General features: G+C 38.6%; 1 protein-coding gene across 5 annotated transcripts in view; it reads right to left on the bottom strand.

The window, feature by feature from the left end:
- LOC106071070 (transmembrane protease serine 11A-like) overlaps positions 1-22,276 on the bottom strand; it is a 156,328-nt gene that overhangs the window by 54,271 nt on the left and 79,781 nt on the right. For all 5 annotated transcript variants that reach the window (XM_056020516.1, XM_056020515.1, XM_056020514.1 and 2 more), the window contains one exon: positions 10,725-10,852. In XM_056020516.1, the coding sequence (XP_055876491.1) occupies positions 10,725-10,852 (128 nt within the window). The remainder of the gene's footprint in view (positions 1-10,724; positions 10,853-22,276) is intronic.

Raw genomic sequence — 22,276 nt, 5'->3', positions numbered from 1 at the left:
AAACCCTTTACAGACCTTGCGATCTATAGGACAGATGATGTAAAGGTCATCTGTTTCTATGGACGACCGTTAACGAGAGTGTCATGTGGCCACCAAATAAACAGCCGCCTTATCCCCAAATAATGTCAGGTACCCATCAGAGTTGGATGAACTTAAGGGCTTCCTTGCCTTCATCGAGATTCAAACCCGAAATCCTTCGGTTTGGAAGCCAAGCGCGAGAACGCTAACCCATTACGACCAGGATTGGATTTAGACTAGAGAAAGCAATGAGCAATTCGAGATATGGGGCCCCTTGTAATCAACATAAGGCAATGAGCAATTCGAGATATGGGGCCCCTTGTAATCAACATAAGGCAATGAGCAATTCGAGATATGGGGCCCCTTGTAATCAACATAAGGCAATGAGCAATTCGAGATATGGGGCCCCTTGTAATCAACATAAGGCAATGAGCAATTCGAGATATGGGGCCCCTCGTAATAGGCTTTTTCCTTTGCTCTTCAAAAAACCTCACTGAAACTATTTTTGAGAGAGCGCCAAGTAAGTGGGGGCCCGTGGCTATAGCTTATGTTGCCTCTAGGTAAATCCAGCACTGATGTCCACTTCTACCCCCCCCCCCCGCCCTCGCTAAGAGTTACGCACAAAAAGAAAAGATGACAACATTAACATGAATTGAACAACTTGAAGATAATTTCTCAAAAACATTTCTCCTCCAATAGTGTTCTTGCTCTGCAAAGAACCACTCTAAAAACACTTAACAAGACTTTAAAAAAAAATTAAACATGAAATTCGGAATCTTCGTGTTCGACTATCTGGAGTGCCGTCCCCTCCTCCACACACCCACGCCCACAAGCACCCACACAGAACAAAATAAAATCTCACAGGAATATTAATACAAGGTTAAACCTGGACAACATGATATTTATCTTTCTTTCTTTTTTATACCCACTACGTAATGTGTACAAGTTGAGAATATTGTTTGTATAACTGGGACTCCTGTTAACAGTGTTAACTGAGACAGAGACCTGGAATTCAATGAAACTTATTACAATGTTACCCGATGGAATCTGGATTTAATACAAGCTCTTTTAGACGGAGACTACTGCCAAAAAAAAAATATCTTGTTTTTGTAGAAAAACTCCCAGACAAATTACCACGCTTTCAACTTTGTCTAAAGAATCCCCTTTGTGTATGAATGTTTTGACATCACTTATAGCTGAAAGAATCCATCTGATTGATAGGGTTCACTAATAAACAAGATCTCCATACCACGAGGATTGGGACACGGTGGCTGAGTGGTTAAGCGCTTGGTCCTAGGGTCCTGAGTTTTGGCTAAGAAGGGGATTTTTGATTTTGAGATTTTTAGGGCTCTCCCAACGCAACTCTAATGCTTTAGTTGTGGAAAGTAAAGGTTGTTATTCGTTGTATTGACCACGTGACACACTGCTCGTTAAACGTTGGCTAAAGAAACAGATGACCTGATCTGCTCTATAGATCGCAAGGTCATAAAGGAGGAATTTGTTGAAGGTATTTAACATTAGTATTGGAGATGAAAAGCTGATAAGTGTCAGTACTTTAAATACCTCAAAGCAATTGTCTCAGATAAAGGATCCTAACCGGAACTAAGGGCCAGAAGTGCACAGTCCACAGCAGAACTTGCAGAACTCAAAACAACTTGGAAAGACACAAAATCAGACTGATTTTAAGCTGGGCTTAGAGATACAGGCTCAGACACATAGGCTTAGAGAAACAGGCTCAGACACATAGGCTTAGAGAAACAGGCTTAAAAAGCTGGAATTAGAGAAGTAAACTTAAAACTGGTCTTAGAGAACTAAACTTGGAAAGCTGGAATTAGAGAACTAAACTTGGAAAGCTGGAATTAGAGAACTAAACTTGGAAAGCTGGAATTAGAGAACTAAACTTGGAAAGCTGGAATTAGAGAACTAAACTTGGAAAGCTGGAATTAGAGAAATAAACTTAAAACTGGTCTTAGAGAACTAAACTTGGAAACTGGGCTTAGAGAACTAAACTTGGAAACTGGTCTTAGAGAACTAAACTTGGAAACTGGTCTTAGGGAACTAAACTTGGAAACTGGTCTTAGAGAACTAAACTTGGAAACTGGTCTTAGAGAACTAAACTTGGAAAGCTGGAATTAGAGAACTAAACTTGGAAAGCTGGAATTAAAGAAATAAACTTGGAAACTGGTCTTAGAGAACTAAACTTGGAAACTGGTCTTTGAGACTAAACTTGGAAAACTGGTCTTAGAGAACTAAACTTAAAACTGGGCTTAGAGAACTAAACTTGGAAACTGGTCTTAGAGAACCAAACTTGAAAAACTAGGCTTAGAGAACTAAACTTGGAAAACTGGGCTTAGAGAACTAAACTTAAAACTGGGCTTAGAGAACTAAACTTGGAAAACTGGGCCTAGAGAACTAAACTTAAAACTGGGCTTAGAGAACTAAACTTGGAAAACTGGGCCTAGAGAACTAAACTTAAAACTGGGCTTAGAGAACTAAACTAGGAAAGCTGGGCTTAGAGAACTAAACTTGGAAAGCTGGGCTTAGAGAACTAAACTAGGAAAGCTGGGCTTAGAGACTAAACTAGGAAAACTGGTCTTAGAGAACCAAACTTGGAAAACTGGGCTTAGAGAACCAAACTTAAAACTGGGCTTAGAGAACCAAACTTAAAACTGGGCTTAGAGAACCAAACTTAAAACTGGGCCTAGAGAACTAAACTTAAAACTGGGCTTAGAGAACTAAACTAGGAAAGCTGGGCTTAGAGAACTAAACTTGGAAAACTGGGCTTAGAGAACCAAACTTAAAACTGGGCCTAGAGAACTAAACTTTAAACTGAGCTTAGAGAACTAAACTAGGAAAGCTGTGCTTAGAGAACTAAACTTGGAAAAATGGGCCTAGAGAACTAAACTTAAAACTGGGCTTAGAGAACTAAACTTGGCAACTGGGCTTAGAGAACTAAACTTCGAAAACTGGGCCTAGAGAACTAAACTTAAAACTGGGCCTAGAGAACTAAACTTGGAAAACTGGGCCTAGAGAACTAAACTTGGAAAACTGGGCCTAGAGAACTAAACTTAAAACTGGGCTTTGAAAACTAAACTTAAAACTGGGCCTAGAGAACCAAACTCAGAAAACTGGGCCTAGATAACTAAACTTGGAAAACTGGGCCTAGAGAACTAAACTTAAAACTGGGCTTAGAGAACTAAACTACGAAAGCTGGGCTTAGAGAACCAAACTTAAAACAGGGCCTAGAGAACTAAACTTGGAAAACTGGTCTTAGAAAACTAAACTTGCAAAACTGGGCCTAAATAACTAAACTTGGAAAACTGGGCCTAGAGAACTAAACTTAAAACTGGGCTTAGAGAACTAAACTAGGAAAGCTGGGCTTAGAGAACCAAACTTAAAACTGGTCCTAAAGAACTAAACTTGGAAAACTGGGTTTAGAGAACTAAACTTAAAACTGGGCTTAGAGAACTAAACTTGGAAAACTGGGCCTAACTTGGAAAGCTGGAATTAGAGAACTAAACTTGGAAAGCTGGAATTAGAGAACTAAACTTGGAAAGCTGGAATTAGAGAAGTAAACTTAAAACTGGTCTTAGAGAACTAAACTTGGAAACTGGTCTTAGAGAACTAAACTTGGAAACTGGTCTTAGAGAACTAAACTTGGAAACTGGTCTTAGAGAACTAAACTTGGAAAGTTGGAATTAGAGAACTAAACTTGGAAAGCTGGAATTAGAGAACTAAACTTGGAAACTGGTCTTAGAGAACTAAACTTGGAAACTGGTCTTTGAGACTAAACTTGGAAAACTGGTCTTAGAGAACTAAACTTAAAACTGGGCTTAGAGAACTAAACTTGGAAACTGGTCTTAGAGAACCAAACTTGAAAAACTAGGCTTAGAGAACTAAACTTGGAAAACTGGGCTTAGAGAACTAAACTTAAAACTGGGCTTAGAGAACTAAACTTGGAAAACTGGGCCTAGAGAAATAAACTTAAAACTGGGCTTAGAGAACTAAACTTAAAACTGGGCTTAGAGAACTAAACTAGGAAAGCTGGGCTTAGATAACTAAACTTGGAATGCTGGGCTTAGAGAACTAAACTAGGAAAGCTGGGCTTAGAGACTAAACTAGGAAAACTGGTCTTAGAGAACCAAACTTGGAAAACTGGGCTTAGAGAACCAAACTTAAAACTGGGCTTAGAGAACCAAACTTAAAACTGGGCCTAGAGAACTAAACTTAAAACTGGGCTTAGAGAACTAAACTAGGAAAGCTGGGCTTAGAGAACTAAACTTGGAAAACTGGGCTTAGAGAACCAAACTTAAAACTGGGCCTAGAGAACTAAACTTAAAACTGGGCTTAGAGAACTAAACTAGGAAAGCTGGGCTAAGAGAACTAAACTTGGAAAAATGGGCCTAGAGAACTAAACTTAAAACTGGGCTTAGAGAACTAAACTTGGAAACTGGGCTTAGAGAACTAAACTTGGAAAACTGGGCTTAGAGAACTAAACTTGGAAAACTGGTCTTAGAGAACTAAACTTGGAAACTGTTCTTAGAGAACTAAACTTGGAAACTGGTCTTAGAGAACTAAACTTGGAAAGCTGGAATTAGAGAACTAAACTTGGAAAGCTGGAATTAGAGAACTAAACTTGGAAACTGGTCTTAGAGAACTAAACTTGGAAACTGGTCTTTGAGACTAAACTTGGAAAACTGGTCTTAGAGAACTAAACTTAAAACTGGGCTTAGAGAACTAAACTTGGAAACTGGTCTTAGAGAACCAAACTTGAAAAACTAGGCTTAGAGAACTAAACTTGGAAAACTGGGCTTAGAGAACTAAACTTAAAACTGGGCTTAGAGAACTAAACTTGGAAAACTGGGCCTAGAGAACTAAACTTAAAACTGGGCTTAGAGAACTAAACTTGGAAAACTGGGCCTAGAGAACTAAACTTAAAACTGGGCTTAGAGAACTAAACTAGGAAAGCTGGGCTTAGAGAACTAAACTTGGAAAGCTGGGCTTAGAGAACTAAACTAGGAAAGCTGGGCTTAGAGACTAAACTAGGAAAACTGGTCTTAGAGAACCAAACTTGGAAAACTGGGCCTAGAGAACCAAACTTAAAACTGGGCTTAGAGAACCAAACTTAAAACTGGGCCTAGAGAACTAAACTTAAAACTGGGCTTAGAGAACTAAACTAGGAAAGCTGGGCTCTGAGAACTAAACTTGGAAAACTGGGCTTAGAGAACCAAACTTAAAACTGGGCCTAGAGAACTAAACTTAAAACTGAGCTTAGAGAACTAAACTAGGAAAGCTGGGCTTAGAGAACTAAACTTGGAAAAATGGGCCTAGAGAACTAAACTTAAAACTGGGCTTAGAGAACTAAACTTGGAAACTGGGCTTAGAGAAATAAACTTGGAAAACTGGGCTTAGAGAACTAAACTTGGAAAACTGGGCTTAGAGAACCAAACTTCGAAAACTGGGCCTAGAGAACTAAACTTAAAACTGGGCCTAGAGAACTAAACTTGGAAAACTGGGCCTAGAGAACTAAACTTGGAAAACTGGGCCTAGAGAACTAAACTTAAAACTGGGCTTTGAAAACTAAACTTAAAACTGGGCCTAGAGAACCAAACTTAGACAACTGGGCCTAGAGAACTAAACTTGGAAAACTGGGCGTAGAGAACTAAACTTAAAACTGGGCTTAGAGAACTAAACTAGGAAAGCTGGGCTTAGAGAACCAAACTTAAAACTGGGCCTAGAGAACTAAACTTGGAAAACTGGTCTTAGAAAACTAAACTTGCAAAACTGGGCCTAGATAACTAAACTTAAAACTGGGCCTAGAGAACTAAACTAGGAAAGCTGGGATTAGAGAACCAAACTTAAAACAGGGCCTAGAGAACTAAACTTAAAACTGGGCTTAGAGAACTAAACTTGGAAAACTGGGCCTAGAGAACTAAACTTAAAACTGGGCTTAGAGAACTAAACTTGGAAAACTGGGCCTAGAGAACTAAACTTAAAACTGGGCTTAGAGAACTAAACTAGGAAAGCTGGGCTTAGAGAACCAAACTTAAAACTGGTCCTAAAGAACTAAACTTGGAAAACTGGGCCTAGAGAACTAAACTTGGAAAATTGGGCTTAGAGAACTTTTCTAGGAAAACTGGGATTAGAGGACTGACTTGAAGAAATGATGTAGAAAGAGCCAATTCTTTATATTTCAAAAACATGAATTGGAGATGAAAGGAATAGGATCAGATACTTGTGAACTAGCAAAGTTTAAAACTTTGGCGCCGTGAATTTCACTAGCGTTGACACTGACACTACAGAAGAACAACACCAAGGTCTATAACCTTTCCTCTCAATGCTTGTCTATATTTATTCCAGCCGTGGAAACCTTAGACTCAGACCCACATTCCACACTGGGAAAAAAAAAACTCCACAAAGGTGGCAGTAGATTAGTCAAGGAATCTGGCGCATTGCGTAGTTGTGAAACATGTTCCTGTGTACAAAGAAAACTCACAACGATGTTTGAAGATATTGGTCTGTGGATGCATCTGGATCCGGGACACTTTTGCAAACAACTCGATCAGTTTGGCAGTCATTCCAAGCGGTTTTTGGGTTTTTTTTATTCACGTCCTTGAATTTGCTTTTTTTTTTTTTAATGGCGGCATCCGAATGGGGAGCAGCAGCTATTAGTTTTCTGTGAACTGTCTGTTCGTCTGTCTGTCACGTTTAGATCTTAACTGGGAAAGATAGTGAAAATCAAATTTCATGATATTCTGAAACTTGCAAAGCTCTAGCTTGTTATCATCTAATAGAGAATCGTTTTGTTTTTAAAATTTAATCAGTTATGTAAGTCATTGTCAGTCATTTTTTTCATTAAAAAGCACCATTTTTTATAACGATTTACTATTAATAGTAAAAATACAAAATATTAATAGTAAAAATACAAAAATTAATAGTAAAAATACAAAAAATTAATAGTAAAAATACAAACACTTTTTGTAATCTGGCTTTTATTTGGATCGTGCTTTTGTTTGCGTGTGTCCATTTTACATGATTGTAATGTCTTCATTGGTATGTAATGTCTTCATTGGTTTGTAATGTCTTCATTGGATTGTAATGTCTTCATTGGTTTGTAATGTCTTCATTGGTTTGTAATGTCTTCATTGGTTTGTAATGTCTTCATTGGTATGTAATGTCTTCATTGGTATGTAATGTCTTCATTGGTATGTAATGTCTTCATTGGTATGTAATGTCTTCATTGGTATGTAATGTCTTCATTGGTATGTAATGTCTTCATTGGTTTGTAATGTCTTCATTGGTATGTAATGTCTTCATTGGTATGTAATGTCTTCATTGGTTTGTAATGTCTTCATTGGTATGTAATGTCTTCATTGGTTTGTAATGTCTTCATTGGTTTGTAATGTCTTCATTGGTATGTAATGTCTTCATTGGTTTGTAATGTCTTCATTGGTATGTAATGTCTTCATTGGTATGTAATGTCTTCATTGGTATGTAATGTCTTCATTGGTATGTAATGTCTTCATTGGTTTGTAATGTCTTCATTGGTATGTAATGTCTTCATTGGTATGTAATGTCTTCATTGGTATGTAATGTCTTCATTGGTATGTAATGTCTTCATTGGTTTGTAATGTCTTCATTGGTATGTAATGTCTTCATTGGTTTGTAATGTCTTCATTGGTATGTAATGTCTTCATTGGTATGTAATGTCTTCATTGGTTTGTAATGTCTTCATTGGTATGTAATGTCTTCATTGGTATGTAATGTCTTCATTGGTATGTAATGTCTTCATTGGTATGTAATGTCTTCATTGGTTTGTAATGTCTTCATTGGTATGTAATGTCTTCATTGGTTTGTAATGTCTTCATTGGTATGTAATGTCTTCATTGGTATGTAATGTCTTCATTGGTATGTAATGTCTTCATTGGTATGTAATGTCTTCATTGGTATGTAATGTCTTCATTGGTTTGTAATGTCTTCATTGGTATGTAATGTCTTCATTGGTATGTAATGTCTTCATTGGTATGTAATGTCTTCATTGGTTTGTAATGTCTTCATTCTCGTGACATTTTTCAAAAATTGTTTTAATGAATTGATAAAAAAAATTGATAAGTCGGTCCCATAACAGCTCCCCGGAGATTCCATGTATATCAACTTACTCTTTGTCTATCTGTCTGGTAAAAAGTTTGAACATGTTTTTTTTCTCCCATTTCACTTTCTCTGATCAAGTTGAAACATTGCACAATTATTCACTAAACCTGACAAGACATGAATCAATAAAAAAAAATTAGTTAATTAGATTATTATTAGTAACAAATAATGAATGAGAGATGTGGATGTATATATGGATTTAATCCCTTTATTACGTTTTGATACGTTATTCTCCCACTTCCTATTCTCGGATCAAGTTGAAATGTTTGCTAATTATTCATAGTTGATGACAATACACGAATCAATCCAAAAATTAACCAATTAGTTAATCAATTAGTACCAATTAATTAATTTTGTTACACATAGCAGAAATTGAAACTAAACGCTGCCATTTTCAGAAAAAAAAAAGAAACAAAAGTAAGAATACTTAGTAGGTAGCTAATACTCTCAGTACCCAGCATTTGTTCTAACTAACCACCTCATTAACTTTTTCTTTCTCACTTCTTCACTATTTCACTCTCACTTCCCCTCACTTTCTCTGTCACTTCCTCTCTTTTTTTCAAACTCTCTTACTTCCTTTCTCTTTCTCTCAAGCTCTCACTTCCTCTCTCTTTCTCTCAAGCTCTCTCACTTCCTCTCTCTTTTTCTCAAACTTTCTCTCTTTCTCTCACTTCCTCTCTCTTTCTCTCACTTCCTCTCTCTTTCTCTCACTTCCTCTCTCTTTCTCTCAAGCTCTCTCACTTCCTCTCTCTTTCTCTCACTTCCTCTCTCTTTCTCTCAAACACTCTTACTTCCTCTCTCTTTCTCTCACTTCGTCTCTCTTTCTCTCAAACACTCTTACTTCCTCTCTCTTTCTCTCACTTCCTCTCTCTTTCTCTCAAACTCTCTTACTTCCTCTCTCTTTCTCTCACTTCCTCTCTCTTTCTCTCACTTCCTCTCTCTTTCTCTCACTTCCTCTCTCTTTCTCTCACTTCCTCTCTCTTTCTCTCAAACACTCTTACTTCCTCTCTCTTTCTCTCACTTCGTCTCTCTTTCTCTCAAACACTCTTACTTCCTCTCTCTTTCTCTCACTTCCTCTCTCTTTCTCTCAAGCTCTCTCACTTCATCTCTCTTTCTCTCACTTCCTCTCTCTCACTTCTTCTCTCTTTCTCTCAAGCTCTCTCACTTCCTCTCTCTTTCTCTCACTTCCTCTCTCTTTTTCTCAAACTTTCTTACTTCCTCTCTCTTTCTCTCACTTCCTCTCTCTTTCTCTCACTTCCTCTCTCTTTCTCTCAAACTCTCTTACTTCCTCTTTCTTTCTCCCACTTCCTCTCTCTTTCTCTCAAACTCTCTCACTTTCTCTCTCTTTCTCTCACTTCCTCTCTCTTTCTCTCAAACTCTCTTACTTCCTCTCTCTTTTTCTCCAACTTTCTTACTTCCTCTCTCTTTCTCTCACTTCCTCTCTCTTTCTCTCACTTTCTCTCAAACTCTCTTACTTCCTCTCTCTTTCTCTCAAACTTTCTTACTTCCTCTCTCTTTCTCTCACTTCCTCTCTTTTTCTCAAACTCTCTTACTTCCTTTCTCTTTCTCTCACTTCCTCTCTTTTTCTCAAACTCTCTTACTTCCTTTCTCTTTCTCTCAAGCTCTCTCACTTCCTCTCTCTTTCTCTCAAGCTCTCTCACTTCCTCTCTCTTTCTCTCACTTCCTCTCTCTTTCTCTCACTTCCTATCTCTTTCTCTCACTTCCTCTCTCTTTCTCTCACTTCCTATCTCTCTCTCTCACTTCCTCTCTATTTTCCCTCTGTCACTCCCCCTCCCCCTCTCCTAATCTTGTCCTTTCCTAACTGCTGCAGAACCAAATGATTTAACAACTCAATAAATCCTAAGCAACAATTACAACTTTTTAGTTCTAGGCTCACAACGTCCTGAACTCAACTCAAGGCCGACAACATAAGCCACGGACAAAAATGAATGAAGCAACTCTGAGCAGACAAGGGCTGGAACGTCTAGGACATTCTGAAACGTAATACAAATGAAACAGTTTTCCATTTCAAATCTGTGATTTTGTTCCACCTTCTCCAAACCCAAGGTTAATACGCATTAAAAAAAAATTTACAAATATTTTACAACTATTAAACGTGGCGCCATCTTCCCTGACTTTGGCATCTTGCACATTTCAAAAGTTTTTGGTGTTTCTCAGAGATCTCCAGTCTCTCTCTCCCTCTCTCTCTCTCTCTCTCTCTCTTACACACATACAAAGTTTGTTAGTTTTTCTTGCTGTTGATGTAATTAAATTGGACTTCTAACTCTTAAATGTCGTTAGATAAAAAAAAAACAAGCCGCATTTAGAGAATGACCTAGACGCGGTGACCTGGCCTTGGCATAGAAAAGACAAACAACAACGGATTAACAAGAAAAAAAAAACAAGGCCTCATTGATTTTTCTTAATATCCGCGTATTGATTTTTTTTTTAAACTTGTTCTCGTCTGCTTGTAGAATTCTGCCAATAAAAAATGGAATAAAAAAATAGGCTACGTTTAAAAAAAAAGGAGGGAAAAAAGGGAAAAAAAAACTAACCTGCCACGGCCAACTATTGATTTTGACCTCCTGACCTCCAACTACTCGATAAGACCCCAGCAAACTTTTCGGACGTATTCCACATTCTTTCTGTGCCGAGGTCAGCTCTTCCAAGGCCAGTTTTCTTTCTGAAATGCAATGGAAATCTAGCTATTATTATTAGTTGATACATGTATAAAAGAGCTATACTCCTTTGTTTGTGTGAATAGCGTCCCTTGATTGATTGAGTGTTGACAACCAAGATGGCGTCGTATAAACACCCGATTGGAAAATCACAGCTCAAACCTAGTGTTTGGTCGTGAGATAAAATAAAAATCAAAGCAATATATTGATCGGTCAAGTTGACCTCTAAAATTTGCAATTATAAGTGTCGCAATCAATTCTATTAAATGTGTCATGCTCTTCCAAATGTTTTTTGTTTTGTGATAATACATGAGAGCATTGTTGTATTATTTTTAGCGGCCCCCGAAAGACGCTATTAGTTTTGTGCGAAATGTCTGTCCGTCTGTCCCGTTTAGATCTCGTAAACTAGAAGAGATATTGAAAATCCGACTTCACAATATTTTAGGCCATTCAAAGTTCTGATGCAACGGCTACTTTTTTTTTCCTGAAAGCGAAAATTCTAATTTTTAAAAATCAATTATGCAAGCAGTTTTTTATAAGAAAAAGCTAATTAGTATGCATTATATGTTAGACCTAATTTAAGACGAATAGTAATCTTATAAACATCATTTTCGTGAACATTTTTCTATATACCGGTATTTTTTTTTTTTTATTTGAGAATTCGAAAATGAGATTGAGCCTTTTAGTTCGAACCGAGGGTCCCGGGCTCGAATCCTGGTGAAGACTGGGATTTTCAACTTCTGAGTCTACCCAGCTCTAATGGGTACCTGACATTAGTTGGGGAAAAGCAAAGGCGGTTGGTCGTTGTGCTGGCTACATGACACCCTCGTTAACCGTAGGCCACAACGACAGATGAACTTTTACATCATCTGCCCTATAGACCACAAACTAGTTAGGCCAGGTTCACATCTAACTTTACATTCACTTTTACGTATCCTTTGATCTGCGGGACGGTTGGGGCACTACACAACATCTGTTAACCTTCTTTCTCCATTCTTATCTCTCATTTGTCTTTGATATAATTTCATTCGGATGTTCTTTCTGAAAATATTGAAGCCTACCTGGGTGGACCACTGGTCGTGCGGTTTGCGCGCTGGACTGTCGTTTGGATTTATCGACGATCGAAGGTTCAAACCCTTCCTGCTCCCATCCCCCGTCGTCCTGGGGGAGGTTTGGACTACGAAGTAAACTATCTTCAACTCTGAAGGATTATCCGAATTATGTAAAACATTTTACTTCGGGGGCCGATTTTGAGTTTGTGTTTCCACACAAACTGTCTTTTGTAACCTTGTTTTATGTTAAAAAGCTGGTTTTTTTTCCCCCAGATTCGACATTTTTTTTGGACTTTTCTTTTGTTATAAAGTATTTAAATGAAACTATTTGTGCTGGATTGTTTCTATTGACATCTTGATGTGTAGAGTGTAGCTGAATTACAGACTTGTTCAGTAATTCACTGTGTGTGTGTGTGTTTCTATGGTGACGATGGAAAAATGTAGGTCATGGGTTTGTGAATGATGCAAGATAAGCGGCAATGTCGTCAGAGGTCTTAGATAGAAGAGACCACTCCAGAACGCGAGATTGGAAAGAGGTCTTAGATAGAAGAGACCACTCCAGAACGCGAGATTGGAAAGAGGTCTTAGATAGAAGAGACCACTCCAGAACGCGAGATTGGAAAGAGGTCTTAGATAGAAGAGACCACTCCAGAACGCGAGATTGGAAAGAGGTCTTAGATAGAAGAGACCACTCCAGAACGCGAGATTGGAAAGAGGTCTTAGATAGAAGAGACCACTCCAGAACGCGAGATTGGAAAGAGGTCTTAGATAGAAGAGACCACTCCAGAACGCGAGTTTGGAAAGAGGTCTTAGATAGAAGAGACCACTCCAGAACGCGAGATTGGAAAGAGGTCTTAGATAGAAGAGACCACTCCAGAACGCGAGATTGGAAAGAGGTCTTAGATAGAAGAGACCACTCCAGAACGCGAGATTGGAAAGAGGTGTTATTGTAGTGAGGTAGATTGTGCTCAAGATCTCTCATGTTTATATTATAACTAAAGTCTACTACATTTATTTAATTTCATCTAAAGTGAACTTTTGTCTATATTGTAATAAAATTCGAGTTATTTCAAGTTTTATAAGTGAAACTATAATACGCCTGCAGCGTGTCAGTTGTATATTAGCAGTCTGGTGCTACAAGTCAACGACCGTCCATTCACCCAAACAAAAACTTTGTGGAATCAAAACCTTGGAAAACACTGATACATCTTTGTATAACTCTAGTACTGGAATACATGATCATGGTCAAAACTAACTGGACCATATTTCAGCTGTGCAAATAATTGACTAGGTCCAACAAACAACATATGAACTACCGGAATGAATGCGCAATCAGTAACTGACTTATTTCGTAATGCAGTCTCTATCACTTTTAGATTAGTGATCTCATTCACGTCAATGCCAATGTCGTCATTATTCTAAAAGTTTACGATAATGCCACTTATCTATATCCTAACAAGATCTATTTTTAGTCCTAGGATCAATAACTTCGAAGGAAGGTCTTTTGGGTTGTGGCCATAGAGTTTGAGTTTACGTTTTTTTTGTGACAGTGGTGAGCAGGTCACCGTGGGGTCGCATTGCTGTAGTAATCCTGCTTTTAATCCCTTCATTCGTGATACGGTCTTTGTAAGTGACACTAGGGTCATTCTATCTTAGCTCCATTGTTAGCTCCATTGTTAGGATCCTTTTCTCGTGGCGCTGACTAATATTATTAGAATAGGATACTATCAGTTGCCATGGATAACGAAAGCATTTCTTCCATGTGTTAGTTTTGACCACCATTTAAACTTTTTAGTTTGATACAGATCTCAATCTAGATTTGTATGTGATACTCCAAGACGTTACATTAATTCAAGGACACTCAACAATTCTTTGGTTTACTGAATCACAAGAGCAAGGGTAGATAAACGAAGAGGTGTCAAGATTAATTATCTTTAGTACTCTCCCCTCCCTTCTCGAATTACAGATTGAAATAGAAATATATACACATTGGATATTTCTACTTGTATTTCATTGAGTGGCTAATAATTTACTGGTAATAGTATTTTTTAATATGGCATTCTAAAATGTCATACCGGATTTAAAGTTAAGTCAAAAAAAGGGTAGACGTAGCGCTCTCCCCAACTCTGTCTTACCATCTTTATATTGGGAAACAGCAGACTCAAGACATAGCGCTCTCCCAACTCTGTCTTACCATCTTTACGTTGGGAAACAGCAGACCCAAGACATAGCGCTCTCCCCAACTCTGTCTTACCATCTTTACGTTGGGAAACAGCAGACCCAATACATAGCGCTCTCCCCAACTCTGTCTTACCATCTTTACGTTGGGAAACAGCAGACTCAAGATATAGCGCTCTCCCCAACTCTGTATTACCATCTTTATATTGGGAAACAGCAGACCCAAGACATAGCGCTCTCCCCAACTCTGTCTTACCATCTTTATATTGGGAAACAGCAGACCCAAGACATAGCGCTCTTCCCAACTTTGTCTTACCATCTTTATATTGGGAAACAGCAGACTCAAGACATAGCGCTCTCCCAACTCTGTCTTACCATCTTTACGTTGGGAAACAGCAGACTCAAGACATAGCGCTCTCCCAACTCTGTCTTACCATCTTTATATTGGGAAACAGCAGACCCAAGACATAGCGCTCTCCCCAACTCTGTCTTACCATCTTTACGTTGGGAAACAGCAGACTCAAGACATAGCGCTCTCCCCAACTCTGTCTTACCATCTTTACGTTGGGAAACAGCAGACTCAAGACATAGCGCTCTCCCAAACTCTGTCTTACCATCTTTACGTTGGGAAACAGCAGACCCAAGACATAGCGCTCTCCCCAACTGTGTCTTACCATCTTTATTTTGGGAAACAGCAGACCCAATACATAGCGCTCTCCCCAACTCTGTCTTACCATCTTTACGTTGGGAAACAGCAGACTCAAGATATAGCGCTCTCCCCAACTCTGTATTACCATCTTTATATTGGGAAACAGCAGACCCAAGACATAGCGCTCTCCCCAACTCTGTCTTACCATCTTTATATTGGGAAACAGCAGACCCAAGACATAGCGCTCTTCCCAACTTTGTCTTACCATCTTTATATTGGGAAACAGCAGACTCAAGACATAGCGCTCTCCCAACTCTGTCTTACCATCTTTACGTTGGGAAACAGCAGACCCAAGACATAGCGCTCTCCCCAACTCTGTCTTACCATCTTTACGTTGGGAAACAGCAGACTCAAGACATAGCGCTCTCCCAACTCTGTCTTACCATCTTTACGTTGGGAAACAGCAGACTCAAGACATAGCGCTCTCCCCAACTCTGTCTTACCATCTTTACGTTGGGAAACAGCAGACTCAAGACATAGCGCTCTCCCAAACTCTGTCTTACCATCTTTACGTTGGGAAACAGCAGACCCAAGACATAGCGCTCTCCCCAACTGTGTCTTACCATCTTTATTTTGGGAAACAGCAGACCCAAGACATAGCGCTCTCCCCAACTCTGTCTTACCATCTTTACGTTGGGAAACAGCAGACTCAAGACATAGCGCTCTCCCCAACTCTGTCTTACCATCTTTACGTTGGGAAACAGCAGACTCAAGACATAGCGCTCTCCCAAACTCTGTCTTACCATCTTTACGTTGGGAAACAGCAGACCCAAGACATAGCGCTCTCCCCAACTCTGTCTTACCATCTTTACGTTGGGAAACAGCAGACTCAAGACAGGGCGTTCTACCCTAGCCTACTTAATATTGTCTACCATGAAAAACAGAACACACTGGAAGAGTTTTTGTTTTTTGTTTTACTGGTTCGTATTTAGCATCTTCTTGCTTTGTCTTCCAGATATTTTTCTTCCTTCTTTTCTTCTCGTCCCGCAAGATAAGCACACAGACACAGACAGAGACATAGACATAGACGTAGACAACTCATGCATGTGCAGATTAGCGAATATAAATATATATTGCATGATGGCCAAAGACCAAGTATTGACGTATGTCCAGGCTCCAGGTAGAGACTACCAGTTAAATGGGATAAAAAAAAACAACTCTCGAAGCAAAGAAGGTTTTACATTTCGCGTTTTTCAGAGAGTGAGGGAGAGAGAGAGAGAGAGAGAGAGAGATGAAAAAGAGAGAGAGACAAAGAGTGAGACAGAAATTGAAAGAAACTGAGAAAGTGTGTGTAAAGAGAGAAAAAGAGTGAGGGAGTGTGCGAGAAAGAAAGTGTGATAGTCAAAGAGAGAGAGGGAGTGTGTGTTTGATAGTCAAGGAGAGAGAGAGAGTGTGTGTGATAGTCAAAGAGGGAGAGAGGGAGTGTGTGTTTGATAAAGAGAGAGAGAGGGAGTGTGTGTTTGATAGTCAAAGAGAGAGAGGGAGTGTGTGTTTGATAGTCAAAGAGAGAGAGGGAGTGTGTGTTTGATAGTCAAAGAGAGAGAGAGAGAGAGAGGGAGTGTGTGTGTGATAGTCAAAGAGAGAGAGAGAGAGGGAGTGTGTGAGAAGGAGTAACAAAGAAGGAAAGACAAGGTGGTCAAGCGGTACCAGACATTCTCTGCAGAAAGTAAAAGTGGATTGTCGTTTTCATCTAGTCACGTGACATCATGCCATTATCGTTGACCGTTGGTCACACAAATAATAAACAAAAGTACATCCCCTATCTCTGGGATTCACAGATGAGTAGTACTGTTCTTTGTTTACTTTGTCCAGTTTATTTGTTTCTTTCATAAAAATAAAAAAGGTTAGAGAGTGTGTGCATATTTATATAGACAAAAGACAGAATAGATGTATCTGTGGGGGTGGGGGGTTGCTCCAGCCAGCTTAAATAACAGTCTTCAGGGTTACAATAAATAATCAGCTGATCGCGCCCCCCACCCCTTTTTCCTCCGGTGGAATCAATTCAGCATCAGCAGCTATTGCACAACTTCTCACCACTGTCTTAACAAATAAATAAGTTGAAACTTTTTTTTCTAACAAATGTGAAAACAAGGATCAATGAAATCCAAGTTCATAGCTAGAGATATCTTTCTCTTTTGCTTCTAAAAATGAATTGACCTACTCCTCATAACCAATTAGGCCTGAGAAGGTCTGGACTCGAGGCGTTGCATAATATTAACAACAAGAGCTGCTAATTCCTGCCTCACAGCACGTAGTCCTACTAGAAATGTGACCCAACAGAGACTCTTTTTTTTTTATTCAGAAATCTTTTTTGCTTTCTCACTTTCTCCAAGGTTTGAACTCATTCGCACTTGTGACGTCAGCTGCATGGCGACTTACCTGCACCGAGATAATGCCGCAAGAAAGAAAACACCTGCGCCTTTACGGTCCAGTAAGCAAAAGAGCGTGATGCGTTTCAGAATAGCTGAGACCATAAGCTCGAGTTATTCATGCTCGAATACTAATAGCCTGCCTATTCAGATTTTATAAAAATTCGGCTGCAAATATTAAAGTTATTAGATTAGCTTTTCAAAGGGATGTAACTCTATTCATTTCGATCGTAACTTCCAAATTATCTGCGCTTTTCTAAATACCAAAAAGCTTTAGCATTTATTTTTGTAGGGAGCCCCCTAAAAGAACAACATTTGTAAGCCGACGGGAGCAGACAAGCCAACCATGCATTCTATAACAATATCACATGTCAAACTAATAGGCAATAGGACTGCCAGTAACAGAGAGATGTCACCCCAGAGGAGGTTTTCATAACACACAAGACTGCTCAAAGCGTCACTTGAAAGCAGTGCTTCAATCATAAGTGAAAACTTTCTTACCAGATCTAGTAACATTTAGAACGAAAACATTTTGCTAAAGGTTGTCCCAGGGTTCAGATAAAACTATTTAGTTCTTTCAGAATGTAATGGTTGCATGACCATGAACTTTTAGCACCACCTTGAACTTTAGAAGCATGCACAGAGGTGTTTTTTATATCCCCAGTTTTATTTGAAAGTTAACTCAGATACGCTGATTGTCATTTTTTTTTTAATCAGCGTAATTCCTGCCTCATTTATAAAGAATGTGAAGCATTGAAAGAATCCTTTTATAGCACACACACACCAACAATTATGCACACTAGTTGCCTGCACTTAGCACCGAAAAGCACCTCGTTTTATTCCTTTTTTTTCCTCCTCTTATCTTATCTTCTTCTTATGTAAAACAGACGTTACTTCAAAAAAGATGATTGCGTAATACGCTTCATGCATTTAGTCATGCATATTAACCAATGACTTACATTCTGCAAAGTCACAGGTTTTCCTAGCTAGCTCAATCAACCCATTCCATGCTCTAATAGCGCTAGGGAAGAAGGAGCCGATATATATATATATATCCAATGTCTTAAAAAAGTTTTCTATTTATTTGGATCGTAACTAGCTCTTTTCTACACTCCACAAAGCTCCACTGTTCTATTTCAAATATTAACTCCTTTGCCGGAACAGTTTGAGTGCCATGGGGTTCAAACCTCATGTATTCTACTCGACCTTCCTCTTCATGTCATTTCAATGCCTGAAGACCTTCATTCGAAACGTCTGCAATACCTCATGTTTGTCAGATATTTGAACAAAAAAAAAATGGTCCGTCGACCTTACTTTCCTGAATCTGTGGAGAGTCATGCTGACCCTAGCTGGCATTATGAACTGGATTTTTTGAAAACCTCTATACTTTTGGTAACACCTTACAGAAGGAGAAATAGAAAAACAAACACATAAAAAAACAACTCGTTTCTGATATCACGAGTGCATACCTGCAGAGAAATTGGGAATATCGCAAAGTGCGTGTTCTATATTACCTGGCTAAACATCTCTTGGAATTTAGCCATATCTTGCCCTTCAATCTTCGGGGCCTATCTAGCCCTTCAATCTTTGGGGCCTGTCTAGCTCTTCAATCTTTAGGGCTTGTCTAGCTCTGCAATCTTTGGGCCCTGTCTAGCTCTTGAATCTTTGGGCCCTGTCTAGCTCTGCAATCTTTGGGCCCTCTATAGCTCTTCAATCTTTGGGCCCTGTCTAGCTCTTCAATCTTTGGGCCCTGTCTAGCTCTGCAATCTTTGGGCCCTCTATAGCTCTTCAATCTTTGGGCCCTCTATAGCTCTTCAATCTTTGGGCCCTGTCTAGCTCTGCAAGTTTTGGGCCCTGTATAGCTTTTCAAATTTTCGGCCCTGTCTAGTGTTTCAATCTTTCAGCTCTGTCTAACGTTTCAATTTGTGGGCCCTGTTTAGCTCTTTAAATAATGGGCCCTAAATAGCTCTTTAATCTTTGAGCCCTATCAAGCTTTCCAATCTTTGGGTCATGTCTAGCTCTTCAATCTTTGAGCCCTATCAAGCTTTCCAATCTCTGGGCCATGTCTAACTCTTCAATCTTTGAGCCCTGTTAAGCTTTTCAATCTTTTAACCTTATCAAGCTTTTCAATCTTTAAGCCCTGTCAAGCTTTTTATCTTTGATCCCATATCAAGCTCATCAATCTTTGGGCTATGTCTAGCTCTTCAATCTTTGATCCCTATCAAGCTCATCAATCTTTGATCCCTATCAAGCTCATCAATCTTTGATCCCTATCAAGTTCATCAATCTTTGATCCCTATCAAGTTCATTAATCTTTGATCCCTATCAAGCTCATCAATCTTTGATCCCTATCAAGTACATCAAACTTTGATCCCTATCAAGTTTATCAATCTTTGATCCCTATCAAGCTCGTCAATCTTTGATCCCTAACAAAGTTCATCAATCTTTGATCCCTATCAAGCTCATTAATCTTTGATCCCTATCAAGCTCATCAATCTTTGATCCCTATCAAGCTCATCAATCTTTGATCCCTATCAAGCTCATCAATCTTTGATCCCTATCAAGTTCAGCAATCTTTGATCCCTATCAAGTTCATCAAACTTTGATCCCTATCAAGTTCATCAATCTTTGATCCCTATCAAGCTCATCAATCTTTGATCCCTATCAAGTTCATCAATCTTTGATCCCTATCAAGCTCATCAATCTTTGATCCCTATCAAGCTCGTCAATCTTTGATCCCTATCAAGCTCATTAATCTTTGATCCCTATCAAGGTCATCAATCTTTGATCCCTATCAAGCTCATCAATCTTTGGGCCATGTCTAGCTCTTCAATCTTTGATCCCTATCAAGCTCATCAATCTTTGATCCCTATCAAGCTCATCAATCTTTGATCCCTATCAAGCTCATCAATCTTTGATCCGTATCAAGCTCATTAATCTTTGATCCCTATCAAGCTCATCAATCTTTGATCCCTATCAAGTTCCGCAATCTTTGGACCATGTCTAGCTCTTCAATCTTTAATCCCTATCAAGCTCATCAATCTTTGGGCCATGTCTAGCTCTTCAATCTTTGATCCCTATCAAGTTCATCAATCTTTGATCCCTATCAAGCTCATCAATCTTTGATCCCTATCAAGCTCAGCAATCTTTGATCCCTATCAAGCTCATCAATCTTTGGGCCATGTCTAGCTCTTCAATCTTTGATCCCTATCAAGCTCATCAATCTTTGATCCCTATCAAGCTCATCAATCTTTGATCCCTATCAAGCTCATCAATCTTTGATCCCTATCAAGCTCAGCAATCTTTGATCCCTATCAAGCTCATCAATCTTTGGGCCATGTCTAGCTCTTCAATCTTTGATCCCTATCAAGCTCATCAATCTTTGATCCCTATCAAGCTCATCAATCTTTGATCCCTATCAAGCTCATCAATCTTTGATCCCTATCAAGCTCATAAATCTTTGATCCCTATCATGCTCATCAATCTTTGATCCCTATCAAGCTCATCAATCTTTGATCCCTATCAAGCTCATCAATCTTTGATCCCTATCAAGCTCATCAATCTTTGATCCCTATCAAGCTCATCAATCTTTGGGCCATGTCTAACCCTTCCGTCTCTGAGCGCCAATTGAGAACAGTCATGCTATTATAAAGTCTAGAGAGGGAGAGATGTTCTGGGTAGTTTCAAACATGACAAGGGGAGAGAAGAGCAAATGAAAGACCACTTCAAGGCCTTGACACTTGCTTGTTTTTGTTTGGCATTGAACGAAAAGCACGAGCTCGCTGCGAACTGAAGCCATTTAAAAAATCCAAAGAGGCAGGCAACGGAAACGATGGATAGGCATAACTAACTAAAGAAAGGATGTCACCTTGAATCGGACTAATTACAATGGTATACAGCACTGCCCGGTCAAGGCCCGTTGGACATAACTAATCTAGGGCAGTGTATTTTGCGCTCAGTTGCCACGACAAATGTTTCCAGCAGTGCTGAATTTACCAATAGGCAACATAAGTTATAGTTTGGAGGTCCCCCCCCCCCCACACACACTTTCTTGGTGCCCCCCTTCCCAATGGTTCTAGGGATATTGTAATCATTTTGAAGCACGAGCAATGGAAAAATTGCCTTATGTTGATTGCATGGGGCCCATATCTCAAAAAGCTTAGGGCCTAATCAAGTCTAGAATCCGGGCCTGGAGTTTGAAGGCTCAAATGCTGGTACGATTGTCGTGTAATGTTATCAGAAAACTGAATACTATCAACGAAATATAATTGTTGAAATAGTCTTTTATTTTTTTTTTTATAGTTTAGTTTTCCTGTTAATATAACAATTATGAAACTCTGTACAGACACAATACATTCCACAGCGCAAACGTGTCATCCTCTAAGAGACAGCAGCATAGAGTTCAACAACAACAAAGTCGTCATACAAAATAAACAATGAACAGCACTCAATATAAATTATACAACATGCAATATAAAATACAACGGAAAATACACAAGGAACATTGTAAAATATGTAACTTACAAAATAAACAATAGACATTATGAAAAAAAGAGCAGACAATTAATATATATATATATATATATATATATATATATATATATATATATATATATATATATATATATATATATATATATATATATATATATATATATATATATATATATATATATATATATATATATATATATATATATATATATATATATATATATATATATATATATATATATATATATATATATATATATATATATATATATATATAAAGGACATTATCAAATACTTAAAAGACATAATAAAATACACAGTAGACATTATGATATAGAAAAGAGATTGTCAAATGTACAAGAGACATTATAGGCAACGTAGTAGACCTTATAATATAGATAAGTGACATTGTAAACCATTCAATGAAGATGTGGGGGCAGCAGGACTAAACAAAGTCCAAAGATGGATGGACGGACGGACATACAGACAAAATAGATATATAGATATATAGATAGATAGATAGATAGATAGATAGATAGATAGATAGATAGATATTGTGTGAGTGTGTGTGTAAGGCGGTGAGCTATGACATTTTTCATTCACGTCTCGAACTGAAAACGAGGCTAA

The sequence above is a fragment of the Biomphalaria glabrata genome, chromosome 2 (genome assembly GCF_947242115.1).
Source record: "Biomphalaria glabrata chromosome 2, xgBioGlab47.1, whole genome shotgun sequence".
Classification (NCBI taxonomy): domain Eukaryota; kingdom Metazoa; phylum Mollusca; class Gastropoda; family Planorbidae; genus Biomphalaria; species Biomphalaria glabrata.
Note: the sequence above shows the minus strand (reverse complement) of the source record. Positions and strands in the feature narration are given on the sequence as shown.